At 38.8% G+C, this 25,519-nt stretch overlaps 1 protein-coding gene across 1 annotated transcript in view; it reads left to right on the top strand.

The window, feature by feature from the left end:
- NOTCH2 (notch receptor 2) overlaps positions 1–25,519 on the top strand; it is a 168,730-nt gene that overhangs the window by 122,465 nt on the left and 20,746 nt on the right. The window contains exons 8-20 of the mRNA XM_031967394.1: positions 1,034–1,222; positions 3,044–3,157; positions 3,951–4,064; positions 6,664–6,897; positions 9,770–9,880; positions 17,028–17,220; positions 17,775–17,920; positions 18,811–18,924; positions 20,678–20,797; positions 21,076–21,228; positions 22,158–22,386; positions 23,177–23,378; positions 24,567–24,720. Coding sequence (XP_031823254.1) covers positions 1,034–1,222; positions 3,044–3,157; positions 3,951–4,064; positions 6,664–6,897; positions 9,770–9,880; positions 17,028–17,220; positions 17,775–17,920; positions 18,811–18,924; positions 20,678–20,797; positions 21,076–21,228; positions 22,158–22,386; positions 23,177–23,378; positions 24,567–24,720 — 2,073 coding nt within the window. The remainder of the gene's footprint in view (positions 1–1,033; positions 1,223–3,043; positions 3,158–3,950; positions 4,065–6,663; positions 6,898–9,769; positions 9,881–17,027; positions 17,221–17,774; positions 17,921–18,810; positions 18,925–20,677; positions 20,798–21,075; positions 21,229–22,157; positions 22,387–23,176; positions 23,379–24,566; positions 24,721–25,519) is intronic.

Below are 25,519 nucleotides of genomic sequence, written 5' to 3'. Positions count from 1 at the left end.
ACCGGGCAGATAGTTCTCAGACACTCCTAGGCAGTGATTTAACTCATTTATCTCAGTTTCCTGGCCTGTAAAATGGGATAATAATAATAGCACCTACTTCCCTGGGTTGGTGGGAAGACCAAATGAGATAATCATTATAAAGTATTTAGCATAGTTCTTGGCACTGTATAAATGGCTATATAAATGTTAGCTATTATTATTAACCTCAGTTTCCTTACCTGTAAAATGGGATAATAATAGCACCTACTTCCCAGGGTTGATAGGAAGACCAAATGAGATATTAATTGTTTAATGCTTAGTGCAATATCTGGCACAAAGTAGGCACTTTATAAGTGTTAGCTATTATTTAAAGTGCTTGTTATAACACGTAGTGTTGTAATAATAATTATCATTATTTTTAACCTCAGTTTCCCCATCTGTAAAATGGAAATAAAAATAGTACCTACTTTCCCAGGGTTGTCATGAGAATAAAACGAAATAATTATTTTAAGTGCTGAGCATAGTGCCTGAATATAGTGAACACTTTATAAATATTAGTTGTAGTTGTTGTTATTTATAATAATAATCTTTATTATTAACTTCAGTAACTATAAAATAGGGGATAATAGTAACACCTATCTCCCAGAGTTGATGTGAGAACATGGAGAGATTATAATTATAAAGGGCTTAGCACATTGGCTGGCTATATGAATATTAATTTATTGTTATTATTATTATATCATTTGGTGAGAAGCTTAGTATATGCTCCCAGCTTAGGAATTCTTCAGCAAAGCAAATAGGGCCCTTTACTGACTCTGAGGGGAAAGTCCTCAGCCCAAAGAGGGTGTTTGTCTTGTCTGATTTTATAGAGGCTAAATGGGAAACTGAGTCGCCAAACTTTCAAGAGCCTGACCTTCCTCCTTCATAGCAAGTCTTTGGCAGGGATTGGATGAGAGCTTGGGCGTTTCAGTCCTGTAGTTATTAGTCACTTCCTTCCTTTTGGTAGAAGATGCTCCCCTGAGGGATTTCATTTTCATTTTCATTCCTATTTTAGCCAATAGTAACCCATGTGAACATGCGGGAAAATGTGTGAACACAGAAGGCGCCTTCCACTGTGAGTGCTTGAAGGGCTACACGGGCCCCCGCTGCGAGATGGATATCAACGAGTGCCATTCGGATCCTTGTCAGAATGATGCTACCTGCTTGGACAAGATTGGAGGGTTCACCTGTCTCTGCATGCCGGGTAAAGGGGGAGTCTGGCTGGGCAAGGTCCTCTCGGACAGGAGCTCTGGGGAGGAACAGTGGGTCTGTGTCCAGGAGAGTCCCTGGTAACTGTCAGAATTCAAGAGATGGAGATGACCACTGTTAATTTTGACTATGAATCCCCATTGCTGGGGACACCCCAATCTGTATCTTTGCTAAGGGGGCTTAAAAAAGACCCTCAATTGGTGAGCTGCAGATGCAAAAAAAAAAAACTGTCCAAGTCATACTGATCTGATTCCCTTTAAAGCAGAAGTTCTTAACGTGGGATTCATGAATGTTATATGTATATATAAGTACATATACACACACTTACACCCAAATTATATTTTATTTCATTTATATGTTTATTTCTGCTTTTTTACATGTCTCTCTATTTTATTTACTTTTATGTATATATACACACATATTTCTATTTTATTTACCTTTATACATGTATATGTATTTACACATATTTCTCTGTTATTACCTTTATACATATATGTATGTTTGCATTCGTACACATACCTATTTATACATGTGTGTATGTAAAACGTGTGTATATAAAATACACACAAGTATGTATTTTAAAAAAAACACCACTTTTTCAGTATAACTTGTTCTTTTTGTAATCCTAGGAATATATAATTTTATGTACTTAAATATATTTTTAATTTAAATTCAATTCCACTTTCTCTTCCTGCTCCAGTTCTCCCCATCCACTTATGTTATGCATTTAAAAATATCATTCTGAGAAAGGTCCTTAGGATTCACTGACTGTGTACCAAAGGAATCCATGAGAAAATGGCTTAAGAACTCCTGCTTTAAACAAACTCTCATAAAATTCAAGTTTATATAATAACTAAGATAGTAGATTTTATAGTGTTATAATATAGTTATAATATAGTATACTATAATATAGTATACTATAGTATACTATATATATAGTATATATACTATATAATATAGTATACTATAGTATACTATAATATAGTACAATATAGTATATTTGCTCTACATGTCCTTATTGATTTTTACTATAGCAAATGCTGTTTACTGTCAGATTCCTTTTCTTGTAATGAGGGGGAGTGTTCTTTCATTGTGAATTTAAGATATTTGTCAATTGACAGAAATGCCCCTCACCACACTCATCTCCTGCATAAAACAAAGTACAGCTATGTTTTTGTTGGGTTATTCCGGCTCTTCCAGATGGCTTTTATTATTGAACCTGTGGGTTTTGAAAAGAATGTATATTAGAGTATACCAGCCCTTCGGCACATGCTGTGACTGCTCCCACCATGGAAGCTCTAATTAGACCTTCAGGACCACCCCTGAGAGAAAGGTGGATTGAGACGGGGGGTCTTCTGACCTCATCCTTCCACAGAACACTGGTTCAACTGCTCTTTGGGTACTATTGTCAGTCTCAGAACCAGTTCTCAGAGTGTGAGGTGGTGATGTTCCATGGCCTGGCATTTGCCTGCATGGGCAGATAATTCAATTTTAACATGCTGTTGAAGGCTAGGTAGATTGTCATGCTATAGAGTGATGGATTTGATGCTGGACACTGCCTTCCTTAAAAAAATGATCAAAAAACTGAAGAAAAGAAAGTTTAAGCTTCAACAGAAAATATGTTTCAAATATCGGATATAAATCTCCTGAGCCAGCAGGGCAATGAATGGAGATATAAATTTTCTTGGATCTTTTGTCCTCGATTTACTAAAGGATATAGTGAAAGGTCTACTGCCTTTAGACTGTGGAGATCATAATTTTAGAGGAAGGGAATGAGATTCTTCTGAGCCTTTTGTGTGGTCCATTTTGTATTCAGGTTTCAAAGGTGTGCACTGTGAATTGGAGATCAATGAGTGTCAGAGCAATCCTTGTGTGAACAATGGACATTGTCTCGATAAAGTCAATCGCTTCCAGTGTGTCTGTCCTCCTGGTAAGTACCATCTGCCCTAATTTTCTTGTAAAGCCCATAGCCAACTGACCGGAGGGAGGAAGTTATATGTGGAAAAGACCCCAGGAGCTCATTAAAATGAGTAATTTGAAAGTTGGTGAAAAGTTAATGCAAAAAACTCATTCATCTTCTAAATCCCTTATGGATGGAATTTTTAAGTTCATTCTTAAGATCCTGGGTTTCTCTATCTCCATGGGTCTTTCAGGAAACTCCCTCCTCACAGATGCTTCCCATTGTATGTCATTCAGAATTTGATTTTCCCTCAGTTCATATTCTTGTGGTTTCATGTAAGACCAATTCTTTATTCATTTCCTTACTTATGGATCCAAGGCAGAAAATATAGCAGTCATTCTAAGGAAGTCCACTTCCTCCTTATTCCCCCAACTCTGACATGAATTCACGCCAAGTCATTTACCTAATGGTCTGATTTATCCCATTGTTTCTTCAAAAAATGGTTGCTTACTGCACCTGGAGTAATCATTGTTCCTTGTGGGTTCCTTCCCCTCTGAATCTCTGGTTTACCTGGAATTGCACGCTTTCTACCAGGAAATGGCAGTGTTCAAAAATAACTACAGGTGCTGATGACCCAACTTTTTGCTCCCCCAGTTATTTCTGTGGCTTCTTGGTCAGAAGAGCTCTAATTATCCCTGACTGTACAAATTGACTTTACTTCTGTCCTGTCCATAACTTTAACCCAACCCTTCTGGGGTATTTACATGAGAGAAAAAAGAATGACCCCTCTGAATCACAGTTGGACCTCCTGTGTTTCTTTCAGGTTTCACTGGATCAGTCTGCCAGATTGACATTGATGATTGCTCCAGTACTCCGTGTCTAAATGGTGCAAAATGTATTGACCATCCCAATGGCTATGAATGCCAGTGTGCTACAGGTAGAGCTTTGTTGCTTCTGTTTCTCTTTTGTACCTTTTGCAAATGCCCCTCAACAAAACTAGGAGAGTACCTATGGAGGCTTCCCTGCATGGATAACAAAAGCATGTATGGAAGGAATGGCCTTCCATTGCATTTCTTTCCACGGGATTTTCACTTCTCCTATTGCTTCCAAAGTATTTACCCATCCACCTTTTCTCCCATGATAACAGTCTGCCTAAATGGGATTTCTTGATGCTATTCCACCTTCTCTGTCATGAGAATAGCCTTTCTGAGTGGAAGCCCTCTTGTTCAATGTCCTTCTGTTTTAATTTTTGGCAGTAGTGAGTTTTCAACTGTTTGATTTTGTTTATTCCATTGTAAAAATGAATGTATTTTAGTTTGTTATTTTTTTTCACCCATGGGGCTTTTTGACAGGGAAACTTTTCCCTCAATCCCAAGACAAGTAGTTGAATAAAGAATCGAAGTCCAGGGATAAATTGTTTTATGAAGAAAGAGAACAGGTGTTATTAGCATCCATTAGCATTTAACTCTGGGAAAGTCTGGCTTTCCCCTCATTGCCCTTTATGCTACTAGAGCAGTTGGCCTAATAGAATAAATGTAGTATTAGATTCATAAGGTCTGATTGTGGGTCCTTACTAACTGTGTCAGTACAACAAATCATTTAACTTCGAGCTCCTGGAAAACGGAGGTAATACTTAGACAGCTCACAGGATGGAAGGGAGAAAAGTGCTTTATAAATTTTAAAGCACTATTAGTTAACCATCACAGTAAATCTCTTTACATATACATATTCTTAGGCCATGGGCACAAATTCCCCTTTTAGCTGTGAAATCAAATAAGGATATATTTTGATCCAGTCTACCCATCATTCTTGCCTTTTTCTACAAGTTTACAAAATGACATTTCCAGATCACTTGAGAACACAAATTCATCTATCATCTTTTGTCTCTGAATGCCTGAAAAAGCGGGAAAGCATCCTGTTTTCTTTGCATTCAAATAGATTCCCTTTTTTAATTAAAAAAAATATTCTATTCCTAAAGAATCTAGTCATTGTGAACATCCTGACTCTGACCTTCCAGGAAATTGATATCAGTACAAAGTTAGAATAGAGAGCCAACATGGTATAGGAGAGAAAGCACTCTATCCAAGGATTCTCAATCCAACCAGCTATGGTGATTTGGTGACCACAGGCGAACCACTGTAGTATTTTTTCCTATAATCTCCAGTCATCTGGAGACATATTGACATGTACATAAATACATCATATTAAGCTGATGCTTTCATGTCTAGTCCCAGAGAACATGATTGTGGAATTTTAAAATCTCTATTTATATTAAAAGGGAGAAGGAGGCATTCTTCTAGGTTATCAGGGTCAGTGAAAGGATGGGAGGGAAGGGCCAGCTCCTGCTCACGCATAAGCCACTTAGGGGCAATTAGCTCTTTTCTTCATTCCCCTTAATCCTGATGGCCATTTCATTCATTTATTAATTTAACAGGTTGTATGGATAGCTCTGTATGAGGTGTCATAGGACAGGTAGAAGAAATAAAACACTAGTGTGGTTGCAGGTTCCAAGCTAGAACACACATACATGAAATCATTAAGTAACAATTCACCACAGCACCTGAGTAAGTGATAAGGGATTGTTACAGAAGGCAGGAACTCAGAGGATAGAAGGATGAGAAAAGCCAAAAGGGAAGGCCCTCATGATGCAACAGGTGAGACATAAGCTGAAGTATTGATTGCATCAGGTGGAATTAGGTGGGAAAGGATCTGGAGGATGTGGAGAGGTATTCTCACTGAGGGGAATTACATATTTGAATTTGAGACTGAATATGATGTATCAGGGCATTGAGAATACTGGAGCAGTTGGAGAGAAGGTTATATAAGTGGGATGAGGGGCCTTGAAAGGTAAGCTAAAAAGTTTAAATTTAGTTGTATGAGTAATGGTGAATAATTGAGGGTTTTTTTTAGGAAACTGTGACATGGTATTTTTAGGAGATTTATCTGGGAGAGAGAGGGAGGGTGGTTTGGAGAAGGAAGTGAAAGGGAGGTTCATTAAAATGTATGCAATATTCCAAATACGAGGTAACAAGTAATTGGTCAGGTGATGTCAGCTGGGTTAAAGAAAAGAAAGAAAGAGACATACAAACAAAAGAAAAAACTAACAAAACTTTTGGGACTAATTGGGCATAAGTGATGGAGAAAGAATAGTTACTAAGACTTTATTCTGATCCTAAATAAACCAACTTGACTTTTTCCCTACATGGGAAGTAAGTCAGATTTGGTATAAAAAGATAGGAATAACTAAACTTTATGTTAGTAATGATTGTCGAGTGATTTTTAATCAAAAATAAAAATGAGTAATTCTTGACATTAAGTTAATCATTGATTAAAGTGGGATTTAAATGATATCCAAAACTCATTTTACAAATTTACCATGTTTAAGTGAGAGGGACACTGACATGATTTGGTTGTTCTCTGCTAAAATCCCTGCATTAGCAAACCATGGGATGGGAGCAGTAAAAAGGTATCACTGTGCTTTTCATTCAGGAGAAGGCCTCCCTCCCTGATGAATTTGACCCTCGATGATTTTGCAGGTTTCACCGGACTTCTGTGCGAGGAGAACATTGACAACTGTGACCCCGATCCCTGTCACCACGGCCAGTGCCAGGACGGGATTGATTCCTACACCTGCATCTGCAATGCCGGCTACATGGGGGCCATCTGCAGCGAGCAGATCGACGAGTGCCTGAGCAGCCCTTGTTTGAATGAAGGCCGCTGCATCGACCTGGTGAACGGCTACCAGTGCAACTGCCAGCCTGGCACTTCAGGTGAGGCAGTCTGTGTTGCTCTTTGATTTGGGGCCTTGTTCTTTCTTCACATTTCACCCACAGACTCAGATTTTCCTGGCTTACGTGCAACAAAATTTTTTTAGTGCCTGATTCTGAGAAATACTCGGCCAAACCACATCTATAAATATCTTTAGAAGCAGACACTCCTCCTGTCCAGTTGAGGGTTTAGAAAATTGATCATTTTTCTATGTATAGCTCTGAAGGTTTTTAGTTTGTAGTTTAGTTAATTTAGCTCATTAGTGGTGTTATACACCTGAATGCTTACTCCTTAGGGGAAAAAAATGAAATTATTTTTATCAAAAACAACAAACAGCTCAGGTGATTTGGGGTAGCCTCTCTACTTTTACTTTTTCCCCACTCTTCTAAAAGTAACAGACATTTTGGATCTTTGATCATTTTCTTGTGATCGCCTTCTTTCTCCATACTCAGTCTTGAGTCTCTATTTTGCTTCTAAACCATTCTTGGGCATTGGGAGGGTCATTAGGGAGAAACAATCTAGGATTGTAGAAGCTGAAGGCTGTTTGTAATGATCTTACTGTAAATCTGGGAGTTTGAACACATACCTCCATCCCCCATCCCAGTTATAGATTTCCTTGTTAAATTTACTAAGCTCAGGTGAATGGCTATTTGTGTTTGTTAGGGATGAGAACATGCTACTTCATGGCAGGTAATTGTGAGATTATTTTCTTAGTTGGCAGCATTTCACAGACTTCCCTGAATTCCAGTTTTACTTATTAGATGAATATTTATTGCCATGCTGGCTGTGCATAGACAGAGAGGTACTATTTCTCAGATCAAAGAAAAATGTATTAGAGAAAGATTAACCAGTGTATGCCTTTGTGAGAAAAGTACCTGCCAATACATTGGGTGATTGATTGAAAACACATTTGGGACTCGAAAAAAGTGGTCTATGTAGGGGGCAAAGGGGGAGGGGTGGTCAGATGCCTTCAACTTATTTTTTTTTATTTCCAAACCAATTTCTTCAAACATGTCAAAGGCCCTGGTCTTCATCCAGGACCTCGTACATGCCAAGTTTGGAAACAAAGTCCTTTTTGAATTACTCAAGCATACAAAAAAACATCCCCATGCCTTCACAGCTGAAAATGCTTCTCCCTCCCTCCACGTTTAGATAACTCCCTAAAAGGGCTGAATGGATCTTTGTGAAACCTTCCAAAAGCAATTTGCTTCCGGGCTGGTCCCCAGACATGAGAAATTGCAGCCCCAAAAGAAATTTGAGAGATTTACAAGCAACTGAATGGAGGTCCTCAGAATAGAAGGGTTGTCTTGGTCTTTACTATCTATCCCACTTTATTCAGCACGCTCTAAAACTGGGTGAAGAGTTAGCTGGCAGGTACTTTGTTTTCCCTAGGATTATCCCGTCAGGCCAGAAGGTATCAGGTGGGTGCCCTGGGGGGATGGTGTAAGAACCTGTCCCTGAACAGGACTAGAAATAATTGATTGCATTTGCAAGCAGCACAATTAAAAGGAGGAGCCATAATCGGGCTCCCTAATCTAGTTGCTCTGAGTAGATGTGGGAAGTTTTAAGGGAAGAGAAATGAAATTTGATTTAAGAGACCTCGGATTGTAACAGGTGATGGTGGATTTTATGGGATTTGCAAGATAGAGGAATTATTAGTGACTTCAATTCTGGAGATAACAGTCAAGAACAGTCACTCAGGAAGCTTATGTTCTGCCAGAGCTGACTCCATTATCACCAGACCAGAATTGTCTCTATCTTTTACCCCTTTGCTTTTGCTCTCCCTTCAGGAACCCACACAGAATAGGGCAGCAGGCAGAATAAGGAACAGTGAATGGGAAGGCAAGACCTTTACCTGAAATACTCAGAGCTCTGTGAGACCAATGCTGTTTATTTTTTTCTTTTTAATTTTTAATTTTAGCTAATACGAGGCAACTGGTATTGTGCAATCAAGCCATGACTGTGTTTTAAGTTCCGGGGCAAGTTATGAGCTAAAAACTGCAAACCAGGGAAATGACAAAATAGGCAGTTTTGTGTAGTTTCTCTTTTATTTTTAAGTTCATTTTAAGCTGGATAGATCACTGCAAAAAATTAGAAAGTTATGTCTTTAGTTATATATAACTTGATATATGTAAATATATATAATTTTTTAGGATTAAAAAAAAAACCTTCTTGAGAAGTAGTATCTCATCTGTCTCTGCTTCTCTGCCATCCATGCCTGAAGGAGACCAACCACTTCTAGGCTATTAGGTGTTAACCTAACCAAGCCCCATCCTTCTAGAAGAAATCAACAGGGTCCTTCTAGTAAATTGGGAGCTTCTTCAAAGTAGGCACCATGTTTCATTTAGTTTTCTTTCTCCCTCAGTGCCTATATAACAGATAGTTTTTAACCAATTTTTAAAAAAGATTTAGGTTTAGAAAGAGAGAGAGCTAGGTTTTTTGTTACTTTGTTTTTCTATTTAAAGAAACCTTCTCTAGGACTGCCCTTGGCAAAAGTGTGATGTGAGCCCAAACTCAGTAGGACTCTGTATGTGATGAACTGATTAATTTGTCTTCTCCCTGTCTGACCTGAAGCATCTCTTCTCTGGCTACAAGTGATAGATTAGATGAAAACTGATTGCTGTAGTTTTATGTAATAGCAATCAAAGAAACTTACGTAGATAGATCGATCTTAAAGAGATGCTTCCTGAGATCTATAAACCCTTTGTGAATTTTTATTCTACCCAAAGAAAGTTGGAAGAGTTGTAGACTACTTTGGATCATCATCATTATCATCACTACTATCACCGCATGGAGGCCTTTATTGTCTGTGTTTCTGATAATAATAAAGAATGGGAAATGCTTCACTGAGAGAGTTTTCTCCTATCTTTGCAGGGGTGAATTGTGAAATTAATTTTGATGACTGTGCAAGTAATCCCTGTGTTCATGGGATCTGTATGGATGGGATTAATCGCTACAGCTGTGTCTGTCTGTCAGGATTCACAGGTAACATTCTGTTTTCTTTTGAAAGTCTTCCTTCCAGCTCATTAATTTCAGAAAAATGACATAGAAAACTTAATTTTTCACATTTCCTCCTCCTGGGGCCAGGCCCAGAAAGAGCACTTCCAGTCCTTCCCTGTAATATATGTCAGTTGGAAATTTTTGGTCTGATTGCTCAGGGTCACTTGTAAGGAACACTTAAGGAAGAAGAAAGAGAGATAGAGATGGGAGAGACAGAGAAAGGGAGGGAGGAAGAAAAAGGGAGGGAGGAGAAAGGATAATTATATTGATATATGTATATACACACATATATACAGTACATGTACACATCCTCACACATAACATGTATATACCAGATGTAAACACTAGTCTCTGCAAATAAATACTTCACCACTCTCTCCCCCATTCTGGATACTTCTTTTTGAAGGGTTGTCGGGTGAGATCAGGATTTAGGAAAAGTCAGCTCAGTTTGACAAACATGATTGAGCGCTTCCCACCACCCCACAGAGAGAAACTACTAAAAAATTTTCAAATTATAAACTCCTCTTAGATGATTATAAACAAGTGGAACAATACTCCTATCCCTTTTTAGTCTAAGACATTCTAGTGAACTTTTTGGAAAACAACCAAGAGGACATAGTGTATGGACAAGGATAAAAATATATCCACTTTCTGTTTTCCTTCTGGATATTCACCCAGGATGTCTGCAGGAGTAGTCTCACTGGTTAGAAAAACACTGCCCCGATTTTTTATTTTATATGACAATATACAAGTAGGTACTTAATAAAAGTTTTAAAAATTAAACAAATATTTTAAGTGATGATGCTATAATTGGCCCACCATATTGCTATTTACAATCCTCCAAAGACATTTCCTTCCTAGACTTTCAAACCATGATGTTAGAAGGCAAATCCAAGCCAACTATAAATGAGTGCTTACAATTCTCCACTTAATGACTTATCTTCCTTTCATGTTTTACAATTGCTTGTGTTCTCCTGCCTGGCATGCCACAAAGGTTATATGATTGTGGGTCACTTGAGAAAGTTATCTGTTGCCTATATTGGGTAATAATAGCCTCTCTTGATTGGGGAAAATCGCTCACGTGCCAGGTATGACTGAAGGCTATATGAGGCTTGTGTCCGCCAGACAATATTCGTGCCCTGAAATGTCCTACTTTAGAAAAACTGATAGCAAACTAAACATAAAAAATTGTGCTGGACAATGGCACATTGTTGCTGAAGAGGTAACTAACTGTTCCTGGTAGCCTTGTAGTAGCACTTTGGAAGAACATCAGCCTGGAAAACTCTTCCAGATAATAAGTTTCGTGTTAAAAGTATTTATGCCTCAGCTTGGCCAATTTTCTCAGAAAGTTTTTGCAGAATACAAAGATTCTTTTTGGCCTTGTACCAGGCAAGTAAAGAAAGGGAGAAATAAGCAGGTTGGAAATATGCTAAAATAAACTTAAGGTGGGGTATAAAACTCAGACCAGGCAGGAAGTGGGATATTATGATTTGGGTATGAGCCTAGATCCTCTCCCTGGGACCTCTCTCTGTCTCTTAGTCTGGGAAGTTTAAAATATCAGTGGCTCTTGTGGTATGTGCCCACTACCTGGCAGTATGGGATGTTGTCTCCTTTCCTATATTCTATTTTTTGCTATTTTAATAACAGTTTATATAATTTAAGGGAGTCTTTTAAAAAATAAATTCTGCATTCTATACCTGCTGATACTTTCTATTTGTGTAGTGGGTTAGGAAATACTGAGTCAGCATCCCAGAAGAGAGCCAAAGTATTAGTAAAGTTGTTTAGAGTAGAAATAAATTAGGCACACATATACTTTTAAAAATTTTTATTTTTCGGGGTAGCTAGATAGTGCAGTGGATAGAGTACCCTCCTGAAATCAGGAGAACCTGAGTTCAAATCTGGCTTCAGATGCTTAATACTTCCTAGCTGTGTGACCCTGAGCAAGTCACTTAATCCCAATTAACTCAGCAAAAATAAATAAATAAATAAAATTATTTTTTGTCTATTAAGAATTTTTTCTTCTTTTATTTCCTCCCATTGTCCCCAAATTAAATGAAAAAGAGGGAAAGGATATATATATTTTTTAAATAGCTTTTTATTTACAGGTTATATGTATGGGTAACTTTACAGCATTGACAATTGCCAAACCTCTTGTTCCAATTTTTCCCCTCTTAGCCCCCACCCCCTCCCCCAGATGGCAGGATGACCAGTAGATGTTAAATATATTAAAATATAAATTAGATACACAATAAGTATACATGACCAAACCGTTATTTTGCTGTACAAATAGAATCAGACTCTGAAATATTGTACAATTAGCTTGTGAAGGAAATCAAAAATGCAGGTGGGCAAAAATATAGGGATTGGGAATTCAATGTAATGGTTCTTAGTCATCTCCCAGAGTTCTTTCACTGGGCGTAGCTGGTTCAGTTCATTACTGCTCCATTGGAAATGATTTGGTTGATCTCATTGCTGAGGATGGCCAAGTCCATCAGAATTGGTCATCATATAGTATTGTTGCTGAAGTATATAATGATCTCCTGGTCCTGCTCGTTTCACTCAGCATCAATTTGTGTAAGTCTCTCCAGGTCTTTCTGAAATCATCCTGTTGGTCATTTCTAACAGAACAATTAATATTCCATAATATTCATATACCACAATTTATTCAGCCATTCTCCAACTGATGGGCATCCACTCAGTTTCCAGTTTCTAACCACTACAAAAAGGGCTGCCACAAACATTCGTGCACATACAGGTCCCTTTCCTTTCTTTAGTATCTTTTTGGGATATAAGCCCAGTAGTAACACTGCTGGATCAAAGGGTATGCACAGTTTGATAACTTTTTGAGCATAGTTCCAAATTGCTCTCCAGAATAGTTGGATGTATTCACAGTTCCACCAACAATGTATTAGTGTCCCTGTTTTCCCACATCCCCTCCAACATTCCGCATTATGGGAAAGGATATTCTTGTGATAATTATTCTTAGTCAAGCAAAGCAGATTTACTCATTAGTCAAGTCCAGAAGGGCATATCTCCTTTTGCATTTTGAATCTTTTTTTTGGGAGATAAGTAGCATGTTTTGTTACATTTGTAAATTAAGGAGAGCTCACTTTAATCTTTGGGTTCTTTGGTTCTTTGGAACCAGTGATCATTATTACTTTGATCAGCTTTCTGGATCCTTTGAAAATTGGCAAACATATAATCCTATACTTCACCCAACTCCTTATTTTAATTTAATCAATAATTATGAAGTTACCTGCAAGGTGTATGATAGTGTACCTTAATAATTCTGGTCCCTTTTTCTGAGGATATCAGCACCTAATGGGAAGGAAGTATTTCTGGGTCATTTTCTTTGCACTTCTTCCAGACAGAGCCCCTTGCAAAATGCCCTTTGAAACAGTTGGCCTAGAGGCAGGTTCCAGGAAGAGTTAACAACAAATATTTATTAAGCTCCTTTCTCAATGTAATTCAAGTGTCCTAAGCACTGGGGCTCCAAAGCTGGAGGCAGGGAGGAAAAATTAGGTTGAATTACTTACTGAGAGTATGACATGTTTTCAGATTCAATCTGATTTCTAATTTTGCTTTTTCATTAGGTAAAATGTGGTCTTGATCTTGGCATTTGTCATCTTATCCCCCTGCTCCTGACATTACTACCATTTTGTCCTTCCTCCCAAGTGTTTCCCTCCATTACTTATCCCTTCTTATCAATATGCCCATGTTTCCCATTCTTCTCATTCCTCCCAAAGTGAAATTTCCATAAACTGCATGAAAATACAGTAGTGTCAGAAGTCCCTCTGACTCAGTGAAGAAGACAAAAAAAAAAAAAAAAAAAAACCAGTTACTGGTTAAAAAAAAATCCACCCCAAAAGAACTAAAGAGTTAGGGGATCTTTCCTCTGACCCAGTATTGAATTGCTGCATGGGGAGATTCAATTCATAGCTTTTGCCAGTAGCAGCTATTTCCTGCATGTCTTTCAACCAGGATTAGCATCATTTATTATGCTCTCAAGCTGGGAAGGACATTAAATATCACCTAAACCAACATCCTCATTTTACATAAAGGAAGGGAGACCTGGCTGGGTGTGAAGCATCTTCCAATAGTACAGACCTGGGCTTAAATTTGGATCTTCAGTGTACAAGGGACAGGTCAAGGATAGAACCTGCAAATGAATTACTAAGAAAATGTTATTTTAAAAAAGGAAAATAGTCACAACTGTGATATTATAAACAAAATATTACTTATTCATTAATACTAAATCACCAGTAATGAATGATTTGGATAATTAGGGAAGAGATTTTTTAAAAAGTTTTGATACCCACACATTAAATGTATATGGCTCTGTTTATTGCAATCTCTGGTTCTAAATGTGTGGTTGGCATTGAGATGGGAAAAGAAAGAATATTTTGTGTTTGTTTCTTTTGAATGGGATATTCCCTAAAATTTATGAATTCTTTCCTCTCTGGATGTTGCTGCCATTTTCTTGTATGTGTTTCAAAGGCACTTCTAACTCAGCAAGTCCAAAACAGAATTCATTTTCTTTCCCCCAAATCCTCCCTTCTTTTTAATTTGTTTTTGTCCATCATTTTCCCAATTATCCAGGCTCACAATTTTGGTATCATCCTTACTTCCTAGCAAACTCCACATACCTAAACTTTTGCCAAGTTTTGTTATATCTACCTTCATAGAATCTCTCAATTCTACATGTCCCCCCCACTCACATGAGCACTAGCCTGATACGGATTCTCATCACTTCTGCAATTTGGTCTAGCTGCTTTAAATCACTTTCCACTCCAATCCATCCACCACAAAGCTGCCCAAGGATTTTTCCTGAAGCCCAGGATGATAATGGTACCCCCTCTCTTTCCTACTCATTAACCTCCAGTGGCTCTCTATTGCTTTTGGTATCAAATATGAATCCTCTGGCTTTTAAAAGCCTTCACAAAATATTTCAGATATTTTCTCTATTCTGTGATCCAGCAATATTAGCCTCCTTTTCTATGCCTTTTTGCTGTCTGTCCCCATGTCTGAAGTACTCTCCCTCCTCATTTCTGAATTCTTTATAGACTTAATGGAAATCCCATCTTCTCCAGGAAGCTGTCTTCCCTCCTATGCTAGTACTTTCCTTCTGAGAGTACCATCCATTTGCTCTGTGTGTTTATTGTGTCTACATATTATATATATATGTTACATTGTATATATTTTACATAATTGTGTTTATTTGTGTTGTCTCCCATGAAAATTTGAGCTTGTTGAGAGTAAAAACAATGTTGTTTTTCTTTGTAATTTTGAGTTTAGCATAGTGTCTGATACATAATAGACATGGTAAACTCTTAATAAACATTGCCTGCCTGATTGGTCTGGGTATAGATAATAAAACATTGATTAAACATAACCCAGTTCATTGGATTCTTTAAGTAAGTGGAATTCTTTAATAAAAGAGAGGTTACCCCAAGAAGTCAAGACTATCGTAAGATTTATTCCAAAGACCACTTCCTGGTTAATGTCTTATGTTACCCATTTAGACCAGTTTCCAGCCCAGATAGCTTAATGTAATCCCATATGGTTGGAATGCTGCCTTACAGGTGGTCACACTCATCGCCAAATTAAAATTGCTAGTTTGATGGTCCAGAGAGTTTTTAAAGGTCCTTCTGAACCATTAGAAGAGGATTAAGTTAAGTTCACACTAAGGAAAGAAAGTAGACTGAAATAAGGATTATTTCAATATGTGAGGATTATATAAATAAAGTCTGAAATAAAAAATGTGTACCTTTTATAAAGCCAGATCTCACTCCCTTTTGTCCCAGTTCATACCATTTTCCTATCGGTGCACTTTAACAGCACCTCTTTTTTTTTCCTGTTCTTCCTCCTTTTCTTCCTCAGCCAAGCCTTTGCTATACAGACTTCCAACTTTTGTTGCACCACTATCATTCCATAGCTACTCCTTTGGAAATTTTGTATGAGTTTTCCCAACCATATCAGTCACCTCTTTTGTTCTCCAGGATATTTGTCCATCTTCCACCAAGTATGTCATTTCTCTGATCACAATATGCTTCATTTTTGTCTGTCTCAGTACCAAGCACATAGTTTCTTAATAAATATTTGTTGATTGAGTGATTCAGCATCTGAATGACTGCAGTAAATCTTAGAATGCCTTTGCCTTTTTCTTCTTTGACACTATCTCCAGTGACCTCAATCTCAAGTCAAGAGCACTTCAGCTCCTTTCTGATAATTCTGTACCATAGACTTTGTTATCACCTACAAATTCTTCCTCTTCCAGATCTCAAAATCCAAAATTGCATTCTTAGCTATCTGCTCCCACTTAATTGATGGCTTTTAATGGCGTCCGACATTGCCATTTTTGTTCCCTTGGTTCTCTCTGGTCCTCCTCATCCATTACTGCAAAGCTGATCTCACTTGCTTGCATATCCGGTTCAGGCTCACTTTAATACCATTCTAATCCCTTTAGCCTTTTTGCCATTCCTGTTTTCTCATGAACTCATTCTGGATTCTGTTTTCTTCTCTCCTGCATTGCTGGAAAAACTAATAAAACCATGTTGATGAGGTCTATTGTAAATTCATTCCAGCTGAACTCTTCTGGGTTAGATTGTTCATTGGGAAGTTTTTTATTTATTGGATATTGACTCCCTTTCAACCCTGCCACTATTATAAACATTTTCCATTCTCATCAAGTGTACATACCCTTCACTCTGTCCGTTCCAGCAATTCTCTCATCTCCTGACTGCTCAAAAAAAAAATGTCTATTCACTATCAACTTCCTCCTTCTCTTTATGATTTTCCTATATCTCCAAGTAGTTTGTTATGTTTGTGTGAAGAATGAACAGAAAAGGAAAAACTAGAAACAGGGATACCAGTTTTTGTGTTATAAAATAGGTGATGAGGTAGTGACCATAAGAATAGAGCAAAGGGAACATATTTGAGATATATAGTGTCAGAATCAACAGGATTTGGCATTGTTGCTAATGTGAAGATTAAGAGAAAATGTGGAGGCAAAGAATATTTCTGGAGTTTTGAACATAAATTTTCAGAGCCACTACCAATTCCTTAAATATTTTCTAGTGAAATGCATGCATAAGGAAAACATATAAAAAGAATTGATTTCCCTTTGCCATAGGACAAAGATGCAACGTTGACATCGATGAGTGTGCCTCGAACCCGTGTCGCAAGGGTGCAACGTGCATCAATGATGTGAATGGTTTCCGTTGCATCTGCCCAGAAGGACCTCACCACCCCAGTTGTTATTCACAAGTGAATGAATGCCTCAGCAATCCCTGTATCCATGGGAATTGTACAGGTGTCGCCAATGGGTAAGTTTATTTGGTGTGACGTTTGATATCCTATATGGAACTCCCACATTTCTCTGTGGAAGAAATAGTCCTAAGGGTAATTTCTAGTTGGATTTGCAGTAGTTTTGCAAAAAGCTAGAAATGAAATTAGCTCTTTGTAAATATTAAAATAGACATTTTCCCATTGTTGTTATTTTAAATTCAATATTCACAGCAAACTAGTAACCATGGGGGTGAGTTTTCAACTCAGACCCTACAATTTGAACCATTTACATCTTGAACAAATTGGAGGAGGGTGACAAGAATTACATTATTGTCAAGGATACCCACATCGGGCCAAGGCTTCCAGGCTGAGAAAACAGAGAAATGCATTTGTTCCTTGTCCCTTGCTGAATCTCCAATTATAGAGTTCTGTTCCCTTTGATTGGATTTTACTTCTGTTTTTATGGCTGTAGTGAATGGGATTAAATGAGCTTATTTTTTTCTCTCTCTTCCTTAGCTCAGGGTTATGTTCCAGTAGTAATTTAGCATCAAAACCAGGAATTTCTCAAGTCTATTGTTTGGTTTTCTTTCAGGTACAAATGCCTCTGTGAAGCAGGCTGGGTTGGAATCAATTGTGAAGTGGATAAAAATGAATGTCTCTCCAACCCCTGCCAGAATGGAGGAACCTGTGACAATCTGGTGAATGGATACAGGTGTACCTGCAAGCAGGGCTTTAAAGGTGAAAAAAAGGGCTCATTTCTGCCCAGTTTTGGAAGGAGTGGTGTATTCAGTCACTTTTGTGGAAGCAACAGGAAAAGGGTTTTTATTTCACTTGCTAGTTCTCTTGAGACATACAATGTTGATCGGTGGGTTGCAGAGACAATTCAGGGAAAGCAAGGTGGAGGTCAAGTGTATTTAAAGTACGCTGGCGTATGGAGGGCAAGGGATCCATGCTCTCCATCCCCTTACAATGGAACCATTGTTCACTTTCTGATGTTCTCAGATAATCACCTCTTTGCTTTCTAGGAAAGTAGTCATTCAGGAGTTCTTTATATCTATCCCTTGGGTACCCATTGTTCCATTTTTGCCACCAGCTTTTGGAAAACTCAGGAGAAAGGCTTTCTAGTATTTTACTAACCTACTATCCATAATTTTTAGGAAACCAGGTTTTAAGAAGTGCGTTTTTCTTCTACTTTTTAGTCAGTGTATATTTAGGGAATCTAACCAAGATCTTCTGATTCTCATTTCTTTTTTTGTTCATCTTAATGATGTTTTGAGAATCAGGGATTTAAGGTAGTAAGTAGCCAGTGAGGTCTCTTCCTAATCTCAAATTCAGAAATTGTGATTTCCCATAGTGCATCAAGATTACTACATGCAATGATATTCTTGGACTATTTCTGAGGAATTATTTGGAATAGCATAAATTTCTCTTGCCTTTACAGAACTGTACAGATGGTGGTGATTTCTCATCACATTTAACCTTTTCTAGCAGCCTGAAAGAGTTACTGTAGTTTCCTGTGTGCCAACTAATTTACCGATATTGGGTGAATTTTGCTTGAGTTGTTCACTTGAAGCAGTGATGAAACTTATATTAAATTTCATTTTTTTCTTGTTTCCCACCATCTGTAGGTTACAACTGTCAAATCAACATCGATGAATGTGCTTCAAATCCTTGCCTTAATCAGGGCACCTGCACTGATGATATAAGCGGCTATACTTGTCATTGTATGCTTCCATATACAGGTGAGTTCCTTAGGTGTCCAGAATGTACATGTTAAAACAGAAAAGGCACTTGGCTCTGTAATGTCATGTACAGCATTTGATTATCAATGAGGTTATCTCTTGTGGCGGAATAATAGGGACTCATTCTCTATTCTCTTGGACTCATTGGCTAGATCCTGAGATTTGGAAAAAACACTATTCCCTCTCATGATGTGGGAGGCTCTTGTTCTCTTTTGCAGCTATAGAGTTCCAGACTCTAAAAAGTTAGAAGGGATTTCACGTAGTGCAATCCACATTGAATGAGAATTTTTTTCTCAACTGTTCCCAAGCAGGCTGGTTTTCCTGCCTTCCCTTGAAAAGACCTACAGCAAGGACGAGCACATATGGACCACCCTCTGTTAAATGTAGCTATTTTATATCATTGTTCCCACTGTAAAGGCAGAGAAACTGTGTAGTCCAGGGAATTGCAAAGACAGCAGCTTAAAATAATGGCACAGTTTATATCCAGTATCCAGATGTTTCCAAAATCAAATTTATGGTTTTTGTTATTTCACTGTTCATGGTTATTCTCATTTCCAGTGTCTACTAAGTGCTCACATGTCAAACCTAAAGTCATCTTCTCCCTTCCAGTGCCCCCCAACATTCTTCCATTGCCCCCTTTCCTTCCCTTCCCCGTGTCTGTTAATTGTTGAAATTTTACGATTATTTATGACTCCTCTCTTCCTCTCTCCCCCATGTTCAATCAGCTACCACGTCCTTCAATTTTATGTCAGGGAAATCTGACATTCAGTTTTCTCTCTCCTGCCTTTTACGAGCCTGTATTGGCAGTGAAGGGAACATAAATATACATGATGGGGTGTATATGCCTGTTTATACAGCTCAGTCATACCGAGGCCTGCAGCTGATTTTTGAGAATATTTAATTTGTCACTGAATTTCTCAGATACTAGAGAGATATTTGTTTATGTTGTGGCTGTAGATAAGATCCACATTAAAATTATATCCTGCATGTGAACCTAGAGGGATTACATCTGACCAAAACCACAAGCATATTAAAGTCCCAGTGCCTGGCATATGGTCACATTCATCTCTAATTGGCTCTGGTTCACTGTGACTAGTAATGGAGCAGTCTGCTTTTTCCTTAAATCACTTGAGTCATCATCAGTTTGATGAGACATCACAGTGGAAATTTCTGTTAAAATCTATGGAAGGTATTTTTTTTTCCAATTGGAACACAAAATTTGGCCAAGATTTAGCCCAAGTTAGTTATGACTTTATTTTAGAAAATGCCATCCTTGAGAAAGGGAAACTTTTTGTTCTAAAGCTTTTATTGGATGTTTATGCTCAGCATTCCATAAGCTCTGCACTCAGTAAGTTGAGAGCTTCAGTTCCTTTGGATTTACGTGAGGACAAAAGAACTCTGAAATAATGGCATGTCATAGGAGTGCAGCAATTGTTTCTCCCCAACTCATTTCTTCCTACATGTTTCCTTCACTACTCCCCCCCATATGTGTGACTTCTGTCACTAATGGAGGATTTCTGGGACTAACACCAGAAAACAGGATGAGATTTCACGGGTGCTGTTCTTATTTAACAAAAAGCCTAGTGACTCCATCTTTATTCTCCATTTTTCAGTCGTTTTAGGTAGAATCGGTGGTTGCAGATATTCCTGTTCATCTGAATTTGTGACTTGTCACCCTGATGCCAAAAAGGCCAATTGTCTACTCTCCTGGCCTGCTTGTTTCCACATATTCACTGTGCTTTGGTCCCCGCAGGCAAGAACTGTCAGATGGTGCTGGCCCCCTGCAACCCCAACCCATGTGAGAATGCTGCCATTTGCCAGGAATCTGCAAATTTTGAGAGTTACACTTGCCTCTGTGCTCCTGGCTGGCAAGGTGAGATGGACGTCCAGCTTAATGACAATGGGGAAATGTCTGTAAGCAGTCTCGGGTTCAGGAAGAGGGAGAACAAAAGGCTGAGGTTCTCCAGGTCCCTGAGCATCCCTTCCTCTGCAGCATCTTGTCCCTCATCCCCCATGCATCTGCGGCCCCCTAGTGGTCACAAAGTAGGGCATCTTGGAGGACCTTCTTCCGTGGCTCCCCACCTGGGCATCCGTCGGGAGGATGCCCTGAGACCCCAGAGTTTGCAAGGCTTGCTCCTCCTGTGCTTTCAGGGCCTCGGTGTAACGTGGACATTGATGAGTGTGTCTCCAAACCCTGTATGAACCGCGGCGTCTGCCATAACACGGAGGGAAGCTACCTCTGCAAGTGTCTACCTGGCTTCACAGGGGTGGACTGCGAAGAAGACATCGACGAGTGCCTTGCTAGTGAGTGAGCGGCCAGCTGGCCCGTGGGGAGAGAGCCACGGTGGGCACAGTGGGAAGGTTATTATGGAAAAGGGCTGCCATGAGGACTAGTTTCTTTAATAATAATTACCCCAAAAAAAATCCTAAGGCAAAGTTGAGTCAAAGAGTGATTTGATAAATGAATTATCTTTCCCCTTTACAAAATAGAGGCTATATATTTAGTTTTCTTATATTGGTAATTGTGTGTGTGTGTGTGTGTGTGTGTGTGTGTGTGTGTGTAGAGAGAGAGAAAGAGAGAGAGAGAGAAATACATAAATAGGTGACACAGTGGATGGAGCTCTACTTAAGTATATTCTTATATATCCAATCTCCACCTGGATAAAGATTCCTTTGTAGGACTGATTTTCTTCCACTTTTTTGTACATAGTAGGTATCTTTGCACATAGTAGGTATCTAGTAAATGTTTATTGATGAATCAATATGAATAAAATTCCCTACAGTCTTTCCTTTATTCTTTTACCTTTCCTCTAGTTCTTTAGCCAGGCTGCCTTGTCTTCACACAGAGAAGGAAGCAGTATGATTCTCTATGTCTTTGGGAAAAAGGGAACAGAAAATCATTCTGTCCAAGCTGGAAGTAATATAGTTTTTTTTCCCCCAGCTAAGAAAATTAGTTGTTTCCAGGAGAGCCAAGCATCCGTATGTTCAAAGGGGAGGCTCAGATTTGTAGTCTAGAGAGCAATTACCATGTCAGCCAAGATCAGGAAAGGAAGGACTCATGAGCAGCCAGAGCTGAGTCTTTGGTCACAGTCCAGTGCCTGATGCTGCTTTTGTGGGAGTACTTGACCTTGGTCCCTTTGGGTTCTTAAGTGGCTCACATGTGGAGGAAGGACTTTGACTGATACCAGTGAGCCGTGGGTGCCGTTTTCACACACTTGTGTTCTTTGTCTTAGATCCCTGTCAGAACGGTGCTACCTGTGTAGATGGAGTGAACTCCTTCTCATGCCTTTGTTTGCCTGGGTTCAATGGCGATAGATGTCAGACAGACATGAACGAGTGTCTGAGTGAACCCTGCAAGAATGGAGGCACTTGCTCCGACTATGTCAACAGTTACACGTGCAGATGCCAGGCCGGGTTCGATGGCCCTCACTGTGAGAACAACATTGATGAGTGCACTGAGAGGTGAGAGGCAGCCGCCTAGAAGAGGACGTCCCCCAACAAACACAAGGAAAAAGGGGGAAGTTGATGCAAACCATATTTCCTGGGGTGGAGAATTAGACATTTGTTTAGTTCTCACCACCATTTCCCAAATCTCTTACCAAAGTTTATTTAATTAGCAAATATAGCCTTCTGGATCTTCAAAATGGGAATAATTATTCATCGGGAAGCAAGAAGAGCCCTTGACCCTTATTCTTAGCTTTTTACCCACCTCTGGGCTCCTTATCCATTTGTTTCTGCATTTGGGTGGGAAGCCATTTAAGCCAGTCACTCTTTGGAAATTATGTAAGGATACTGTGATTCTTATGCATGTCCTTATATATCACAAACTTTGCAAATTCTGCAGCTTTCTTATGGTAACTAGAGAAAGAAATGTTAACTCCCAGGCCCTCACTCAACCCTTTTCAAAAGTATTAATTTTGCTAACATAAAAAAGCGACTATGAAAAGTTCCTGAAGGCTTGAACAGAAACCTAGAGAACTAAGCATTCTCTAGGAGTTTCCAAGTCAGCCTTACATCCTGGATCAATGGTAGAAATAAGAATGGCACCAGGTTTTTTGACTCTCCATTGAGTTCAGCGAGCATAGGAAACAGTCCTGAAATACATGAAAGGAAATCCGGGTTTGGGGTTTTGGGGGACATCGGTTCACAGGCCTTTACTCACCTTGCACTCCTTGGATTCCAGATTCTCAGTTAGTAGCATTCCTAGAGTTTGGTGTATTTTGATGTTGGTTTTCTTCTGTTTGTCTCTCAGTTCTTGCTTCAATGGAGGCACGTGTGTGGATGGAACCAACTCCTTTTCTTGTCTGTGTCCTGTGGGTTTCACTGGTCCATTCTGCCTTCATGAGATCAATGAATGCAACTCCCACCCATGTCTGAATGAGGGCACCTGTATTGATGGTGTGGGGACCTACCGCTGCAATTGCCCATTGGGCTACACAGGGAAAAACTGTCAGGTAATTCACCTCTTCCCTCCCCTCCCCACCTCAGTCTTACTCAGTAACTACACTTGAATCAGTCCCTTCTAAGATCTACCTCTTGAGTCTGGCATCCTAAAGTCATTAATTCTAAAGCAGCATGGAGACCCTCCTCCTGATTAGTGATTCTGAAATCACTTCCAAAGGGAACAGTTTTTTGATTGTAAGAGTTTCCAGTCCCTTCAAACTAAGTATAAGTTCCAGAAAATAGGACATGTTTTGTCATATAGTGGAAACAAGTGAAAAGGATCAATAAAGTGTCATTAAGGATCAAGACTAACAAAGGAGTCTGGGGGCTCCATTTAACCAGAAAAGGGAACTGTGAAAATAAATTGAAGATAGAATTAAAATTATTTACATTTAGAGAATGATGAAGGTTATTAGAGTAATGTTAGGCAGCTGTTCTCCATTCCAACTGAGTAGGAGGGAATGGGCTTTAATATTATTGAGAAAGAGTGCAGGTTATGAAATGCTTGGAAGAGGCTCCCCAAAGAGGCTGTATCACCATGTTTACCATCTTCCCTTGGAAGTCTTTAAGAACAATAGATAGTATAAAGATGCCCTTTGCCAGAAGTATTAAAAAAGATCTCAAGCATGGAAGCAGCCATCTCTATAAAAGTTGAATTAAATTGAAAAGCTAATGATACTGTACATTCAAAGCAAAGTAAGTGGTCCAAACCAAAGATTTCAAGCTCTGGTTTTATGATGTGCCAAGTTATCTCTACTTATATTGAGGGAACTTTTAAACCAAATTCATTTTAAGTGAATTTTTAAAAATAAATACAGCCTATGTAGATGTTTGTTTCTCATCCTGCAATAAGGTTAAGAATGTCAAAATCCCATAAAGATGAAAATCAGTGTCCTTATCCAGCCTGTTTTGGATCCACTGCAATTAGCATTTAGCATATTAAATATATCCGTACCAGCCTGGTTTTAATGAGCATTTTCTTTGTGTTGAGCCAAAATAGTTCATAATGGCCAGGAAAGAGAGAAGTTTTTCTGGCAGGACAGAATGGGTAGGAATTTCTGGCAAAATGAGTCTGAGGTGACTACATTTTGGCTGCTGGTTTATTTCTAGTCGAATGCTGGTACCTGCCCTTCCTTTCCCTTTTTTGGATTCTTAGATATTTATGTGTTTATGTATGGACTTGTATGTGTATTTTTCAGACCCTTGTGAACCTCTGTAGCCGATCACCATGTAAAAATAAAGGCACCTGCATTCAGAGAAAAGCAGAGTCCCAGTGTTTATGTCCATCCGAATGGACTGGGGCTTATTGCGACGTTCCCAACGTCTCCTGTGAAGTTGCTGCATCCCGCAGACGTGAGTCCTGGCTTCTGGGGAGAGGGGGATTCTAACTATAGCAAGAATCATCAGTACAAAGACTACAGCTTGTGGAGTAGGAAAGATTGGAGAAGGAGAAACTGGATAATGATGGTAGAGATAGAGAAAGAGCAGATGTATAAGGGTATAAGTCAGAAGGATAAAGAAGAGTGGAAATCATATAGTACTGAGGTTTCCAGAGTTGTGTGTTCCTGTAGAAGAATCCCTTGAACATCATCTCTGATAAGGGATTCTAGAGGGGGAACCCCATGTCTTCTCAAGGTACCTTTTTAATTTTTAGACAACTGTAGGGGAGGCAGAGCCAAGATGGCAGAGTAAAAACAACTATAATTGTTCCGAACTTCTTCCTTAGCTAAATCTGCCTGTCTACAGATTTTAGCTTTCATACCTAATTCTGCCCTCTGAGACCTGGCAGAATAATTTTAATTTCACTTGAGACATCTAAAAAGAGCTTTGGATATTCTCAGTATCTTTCCTAAAATTTGACGTCCAGGAACTGAACACAGGAATCATGATCTAGCCAAAGTATCATACAACATGTTAGCTTTCTTTCCTAGCTTTGTATCATCTGCAAATTCAATGCAAATTGCCATTTTCTGACTTTTTGATACAAAAACCCAAGGACCCAATCCCCAGGAGATCTGAGAGACTCCACACTGGAAGCTTTCCAAGCTAACTTGCTCTTTGGACTTGGCCATTCAGCCAGTGTAGAATTAATCCACTATCTTTTCTCATACATTTTTCCATCTCTTTAATAAAATATATCTCTTAGCTCTTA

Source organism: Sarcophilus harrisii, chromosome 4 (assembly GCF_902635505.1).
Source record: "Sarcophilus harrisii chromosome 4, mSarHar1.11, whole genome shotgun sequence".
Classification (NCBI taxonomy): Eukaryota; Metazoa; Chordata; class Mammalia; order Dasyuromorphia; family Dasyuridae; genus Sarcophilus; species Sarcophilus harrisii.
This window is presented reverse-complemented; position numbering and strand designations above follow the sequence as displayed.